At 26.8% G+C, this 7500-nt stretch overlaps 1 protein-coding gene across 5 annotated transcripts in view; it reads right to left on the reverse strand.

The window, feature by feature from the left end:
• The window catches only part of LOC124957350 (LIM/homeobox protein Lhx5), a 45722-nt gene that overhangs the window by 27219 nt on the left and 11003 nt on the right, over positions 1 to 7500 (reverse strand). For 4 of the 5 annotated variants that reach the window (XM_047514331.1, XM_047514328.1, XM_047514327.1 and 1 more), the window contains exon 3: positions 4765 to 4957. In XM_047514331.1, coding sequence (XP_047370287.1) covers positions 4765 to 4937 — 173 coding nt within the window. In that variant the 5' untranslated portion in view covers positions 4938 to 4957. The remainder of the gene's footprint in view (positions 1 to 4764; positions 4958 to 7500) is intronic. The other variant, XM_047514329.1, reaches the window with a different exon arrangement.

The raw sequence follows: 7500 nt of genomic DNA on the forward strand, positions 1-7500 counted from the left end.
TCATTATTAATCATTCTCGTAAGTCACGTATTCATATATGAAATTAAAGTTTTCCCTTTCAATGTAAACAATCATTTATTAAATCATCTTTTAATAGATCATGATAGATCATTTACTTGTTTTTTCTTTTTTTTTTTTTTTTTTATTAAATGATTTCTCACAAATATTATTAATCATTCTCATAAGACATATATTCATATATGAAACGTTAAAGTTTTTCCTTTTAATGTAAACAAACATTTATTAAATCATCTTTTTATAGATCATGATAGATCATTACTTGTTCTTTTTTTTTTTTTTTTCTTTGTAATGATTTTTCACAAACATTATTAATCATTCTCATAAGTCACAGTATTCATGTATAAAACGTTGCATTTATACTTATCAATTTAAATGGACATTTACTAAATCACTTTTTATGGATCATGATAGATCATTTTTTTTTTTTTTATTATATATATATATATATATATATATATATAATTTTTCTCGAACATTATCAAGCCTATCATAAGTTATTTATACCTACATATATATAGTAACAATAATAATTTTATATTAATTAAAACGTAGATTTAATTTGTTCAAAATTAATTGTGACGAAATCAAATGTTTAAAGATTTTTATTAGAGGAAAGAAAAAAGAAAAAAGAAATATTTTCCTTTCATCGTAAAAATCACGAATTATTAATGACGCGCGCGCGCACGCACACGCATACACACAGACAATAAATACATATAATTATCGTTTTACGAGTCAAAAAAAAGAAACAGAAAAAAGAAGAGGAAAGGAAAATGATAGAAAAGAAAAAAAGAATTTGTCGCGAAACGAGATTAAAAGGGATTGCATTAAATGTATTACGTAACAAAAAAAAAAAAAAATGTTACTAGGTAACTAGTATAGAGATGAAAAATGGCGTCGGGATCCTATGTATCAATGAAAACCACTGAAAACTGTCAAGCGGCACAATTCGCCGACGGCCGTATCATAAGCGTCAAGAATGAAAACCGTATAACCATGTAAAAATCAGAAATTGCTGAGAACATTTATAGATTCAAACTGTGACCGACGTTATCACAAAACCTTATCCTAGGGGATAAACGGCGATGTTCGAAAAGCTCCAGTTCTAGTAATTATTCGCATTTGTTCGATTAAAGACCCTATGACGTAACATTGACGACGATGGAAAAAAATATCGCCAATCTTCAAAATTAATATTAATATCATAATCAAATTCAAAAGTTATAATTAGAATTAAAATTAAAATTAGAATTAGAATTAGAAATAGAATTAGAAATTATTCAAGTTACAATAATATTGTCGACGATTACAAATCGTAATTATGATTAGATTTAAATTGTTATCGATTATAATTAAATGGATTAGAGTTAGTATTAGAATTAGAATTAGAATTAGAATTAGAATTAGTGTCTTCGAATTGGAATCAGTGTAAAAGATACTTACTGTCGTTATTAGAATTACGTTTAGACGATCAGAATTAGACGAATTAGAGTCAGAATTAAAGTTAGATTTAGAATTAGAATTAGAAAGATCAAATTAGAATCAGAATAACAATTGAATATCTAAGATTATAATCGGAATTAGAATTAGAGTTAGGGAGTTAGAGGATTTCGGTTTAGAGAATTAGATAAATTAGAATCAAAATTAGGGTTAGAATTATAAAATTTTGAATTAGGATCAGAGTAAAATGTTTCAAGGTTACAATTGGAATTAAAATTGGAGCGTTACTATCTACTAGAATTAGATGAATTAGAGTTAAAATTAAAGAATTAGAATTAGAATTAGAATTATAAAGTTTCCAGTTAGATATACAATAAAAAATATTTACAATTACAATCGAATATTAGATATTATTAGAATTAGAGTTAGATTGTTAAAAGATTACGATTAGAATTAGATGAATTAGTTAGAATCAGAGTTAGAGTTAGAAATCAAACCATTAAAGATTAGAATTAATATCCGATTTAGAGACTCGTGTTAGAGAGAAATTGTTAGAGTTACGAAGTTAGAATTAAAGTTTGATTTTGTATTAGATAATTAGAGTTAGAATTAGAGATAAAATTAAACCCAAAGATAATGAGTCAAAATTAACAATTATAATTAGAATTAGAGTTAGTATTAGAATTAGAATAAATAGTGTTAGAGTATCATATCTAATTATAGTTAAAAAGTTAGAATTAGCGCTAAAAAGTTAGAATTAATTTATTAAAATTGTATCAAATATGGACGCCATTTTGAAATAGACATTCATTTTGTTTGAAATTTTATATAAAATATTGCATTATCTTATAAAAAAATTTCTGCTAACTTTTATTGAAAATCGCTTCGGCTATTTTGTATATTATTATTATTAAAAAAAAAAAAAAAAAAAAAAAAAATAAAAATAAAAAGAAAAAGCAACTTTTCCATAGAAAATAGAGAACATTTGGAAAAATGATCCTTGAATTTTTTTTAAAACATCACGTTTTCCTAACCAATCTTTCGTTCAAAATTTTCCTTCGCTTAATAAAATCAGTTCGGTTATTTCGTTGATTTTTTAATTAAAAAAAAAAAGGAAGAAAAAAGTTCATTGAAGAAAATGTACGCCGTACGCCATTTTGAAATATCATAATTAACCGTTGAAGAAGATAAAAGAAAAAAAGAAGAGGAAAAATAAAAAAAAGAAGACAAAGGAAAAGGTGATAATACGAATATACATGCGAATAGGGAAATTTTTCAATGAAATTCCAACGAAATTTTACTATCTATGCCGTAACCGCATGTAATTTTGATATTAATTTTAATTCCACTTGTGGACGAACTCGAGCGAAATGGCGCCTGCGTATTGGCCGAGCTATGTGAGAAAATGTCAAGGATTCCTTCCTGTTCGTCACGAAACGCCTTTTTCTCGATACTGACTGCCACGAACGGTGTCTCGGAGACATAAAAAGGGAGCCACGAATACCGATCGTTCCTTGCGGTTCGTGCCTTGATCGGCAAAAAGGTGAGGCGTGGAAAAAAAAGAGAGAGAGGGAGAGAGAGACAGAGACAGAGAGAGAGAGAGAGAGAGACAGAAAATAAAGAGACGGAGCATCATCGAGACTCTCGTATTTCTTATGTGTATGTGTAAATACCATCGAAAAAAAGAAAAAGAGAGAAAAAAAAAGGGAGAGAGAGAGAGAGAGAGAGAGAGAGAGAGAGAGAGAGACAAAAAAAAGAAACAATAATTTATGTTCGTCAATCGTAAAAATTTCTTGCAATTTTTATTATCGAGAAAGTACAGTATCGGTCAAAAGTTACTCGATGGATTAAAATCCTTTACCGTGTGTATGGGTCAAAGTCACTAGGGTGGACCAAAGTCATCGGTATGGTGGGGGGTCGATAATCACTAGTGGGGGGAGGGGGTGGAAGAGGGTGGACAAAAAATCACTAGCGGGTGAGTAAAAAAAAAATCACTAGGGATGGGTCGACGATCATTCGCTAGGGATAAGTTATTAGGACGGACTTCAAAAAAAAGTTACTAGACTCTTAAAAAGTTACTAAGTTCTTAAATGTTTTTAAAAATCGATAACTCTTTGAACGAAACGCTTTGATTTAATCCTTACGTATGATTAATTTTACACGATCAAAATTGTTGTTTTAAAATCTGATATAATAAAAGAAATATCAATCTAAATCCATTTAGAAATGGATTAATTTTAATATCAGTTATATTATATGTGCATATCGCGATTTTTGGTACCGATCTAGAAATAATTTCGTCTCGTTCACGTGCATTCGTAATAATTGAAAGATATTTATTACAAATCGAATATTAAATCGATTATGAATCACAATTTGATGAAATTGAACTTCGTTCGAGTAACTTCTCAGTGATTCTCATTATCGTCAATAATAAATTCGTAATTTCAAAACGAAACGCAATTGTATATTTTACTCGAATAACTCCTCAGTTATTTTCATTATCGTGAAAAATAAATACAAAATTTTAAACGAAACGAAATTGAATTCACTCGAAGAAGTCCACTTGGTGATTCTCATTACCGTGAGAAAAAAAAAAAAGAAAAAAAAAAAAAAAAAAGGAAAAAAGAAAGAAAAAACAGAAATTCAAAATTTTTAAACGAAACGAAATTGAATTCGCTCGAATAAGTCCTACGGTGATTCTCATTATCGTCAAAAGATAAATTAAAAATTTTAAACGAAACGAAATTGAATTTAATCGAAGTAGTATCCCTTAGTGATTCTCATTATCGTGCGAAAATTAAAATTCAATATCGTAAAATTTTTCAAAACGAAACGAAATTGAAAATCATATACGTAAAAATCCTCGGTGCTTGTTTGTTTGTTTGTTCGTTTGTTTTTCTTTTTTTTTTTTTTCTTTTTTTTTTTTTTTTTTTTAATTATTATTATCATCGTCGATAAAAAGTTCCAAATTTTTAAACAAAATGAAAATTTAACTTGTACGAATAAATGGATATCAAGGATTTTTAAAATTAAATGAAATTGAATCTCCGTTCGAACAAAAGTCCCCCACCCAGTGGTTCTCATTATCGTCGAAAGAAAAAAAGGAATTTTTTCGAAAATCTTTGAGAGAACTTTTAAGAGCAAAATGTAAAAGTAATTAATTGAATATCGCGTCGCTGATAAAAGCTCCCAGTGGTTCTCATTGTCGTAAAATCAAAAAAAAAGAAAAAAAAAAAGAAAAAAAAATTCAAAACGAAAATGAAATTCGTAAAATCGCTAATGAGAAAAAATTCTACTCACTTGAAGAAGTCTTCCCTGCAGAAAAGTTTTGCTTCCCTGGAGTAACACTTGTCCTGTAACGCGGATCCGCAATCGAAACAGCGAACACACTGGGCATGCCATACTCGATCCAAAACGTTGAACATGTACTGATCCAGTATCGGTTTCTCGCATCCTGCACATGACAGGAGCATCGCCAGACCTCGTCTTCCTGCTTCTCAAAAGAAAATTCATACGTTATGTCATTGAACGTGTCCCACATTATCTTTCTTTCTTTTGTTTTTTCTTTTTTTTTTCTTCTTTTTTTCTATTTTCTTTTATTACGATTAAAAGAAAGGAAAAATTTTGTCCGATCCAACATGGCAGATCCAACATTGAAATTCAATCTCGATTATTCTTCCATTTTGTATTTTCTATTTGTAGGTACACGAATTATACAAGTTACTTATACTTTTTCATGTTTCATTTCTTTTTTTGTTATTCTTTTTCAACGAATCAAAAAAAGAAAAAAAAATCACAATGGCCGATTCGAATTTTATTTGATTCTTTTTTTCTTTTTTTTTTTTTTTTCTTTGGATAAACAAAATTTTACTGATATACATATTTTCAAAATTATATAATAATAAATAATAAATATATATATATAATAATATACAATAATAAATAATATATATATATATAAATTATATAAGAAGTAAAAGAGAAGAAAGGAAGGAAAAATTTTACTATCAGAAAAATTCAAAATGGCCTGTTCCGAATCGAATAATTACGATGCAAAAAAAAAAGAAAAAAAAAACCAACAAAAAAATAGAAAAAACCTAATATATTCCCAATGCTTTTAAATAATTCATTTTTTCACTTACAGCCCTTAAACCATTTAAAATTCTTATCGATCGTGAAAGAAAGAATGAAAGAAAAAAAAAAAAGAAAAGAAAATGAAAACGGCCGAATCTAATATAATTATCATATCATTTAAATATATTCAATATTTCGAAAATGCCTAAAATATATTTCATAATTTTCTATGTTAATACATATACATATATACATATATATATATATATATATATATATATATATATATATATAATTAAAATATCATTTACACATAGAAATAACCTCAAAAAAGTAGTTTTCGTAAAATTTTCGAATCGAGTTATCACGTCGAAAATTTTCCAACGATTATTTATTCCATCAATAAATATTCGAGTTAAAACAAACTCTACGAATATCAAAAGATATTTATACACACATACACGCGGGCGCATACGCATTTACAGACATATATTTATATCAACGCATACACACACACACACATATATTACCTATGTAACTATATATATTTTATATATATATATATATATATATATATATATCCTTTTCCATTTCAAGTCAATGAACGAGGAAAAACAAATAACGCTTTCAAACGGACGTCTCTTGCTTTCTATAATGCATTTTATCTATATATTTAGCACGAGGAATTATCGATTAGTTTCAAACATTAATACCGTTCGTTTGGATTATGTATACCTATATATAAATATATATATATATATATAATATACGTATAATATATCTATGTATGTATATAATGTATGTGTGCCAAAGTGATATCTATATGTAAAACATATGATACATCATACTCGATTATGTTTACGATCGGAGAAACGTCATTTCTATCGTTTCGGTTTTTCTACGTACTTTTATACCTTTTTTCTTTGTTCCTTTTTTTTTTCTTGTTTATCTTGTTTTTTCGTCCTTTTCTCTTTTTTGCACTAGGAACTTTTTTTTTGTGCACCAGATAATAAAATGAAAGACGTGGCGGATCGAACGTACGTACCTGTCGTATTTTTTTTTTTTTTTTTTTTTTTTTTTTTTTTTTTTTTGTTACACTAGATTACGTTTACAAATTAGAAGATACGCGTACCGCCTGGTGGAGATTTTTTTCTTTTCCATAGTAATTTTGTTTTTTTTCTTTTCCTTTCCAATAAAACGAAAAGAATTGTTCGAGAAAATTTTTCCTTCGCACGAATTTCTCTTTTTCATTTTTTCTACGATCGATTAGATTTTAACTTTATCGGAGACACGCGAATAGATTTTAATTTTTATCTAGTTATTTTTCTTCTTTTTTTTTTTTTTTTTTTTTTTTTTTTAAAGTAACTACAATAATCTGAAATGAAAAAAAATAAAAATTTCATATACTTGAATGATTCATGTTTACGATTGGAAACGCATGAATTCGTTTAATTTCTTATTTAGTAACTTCTTTCATTTGTTCGTACTGTATATAAAAGTAACTAGAATAAAGAAAAATAAAAAAAATGACATCTGTAAATCAGCCATATATACTTTTGTACTCGATTAGGTTTAGGATGTCAAGGATAATACATAAATCCATTTGAATTGTTATAGTAATTTCTTTGGACTAAATAAAAGTAACTAGATTAAGTCAAAGAAGAGAAAGAAAAAAGAAAAAAAAAATATATATATATATATATATAATCAAACAATTTATCGATATTGATGATATCGATTTATCTAATTTAAATTCCTTATTATACTTGGTTATTTTTCTCTCATATCTTTATACTTTAAAAAAAAAATAACTAGGATAAAGTGAAGTAAATAAAATTACACCTGTCGCTCGATGCGTCTAGTTTTTTTTTTTCTTTATGTATATAATATATATATATATATACTTAATTAATATGTATTAGAGAACGCATAACTTATAAGTAAATAAATTCCTCAGATTTT

Source organism: Vespa velutina, chromosome 25 (assembly GCF_912470025.1).
Source record: "Vespa velutina chromosome 25, iVesVel2.1, whole genome shotgun sequence".
Taxonomy (NCBI): domain Eukaryota; kingdom Metazoa; phylum Arthropoda; class Insecta; order Hymenoptera; family Vespidae; genus Vespa; species Vespa velutina.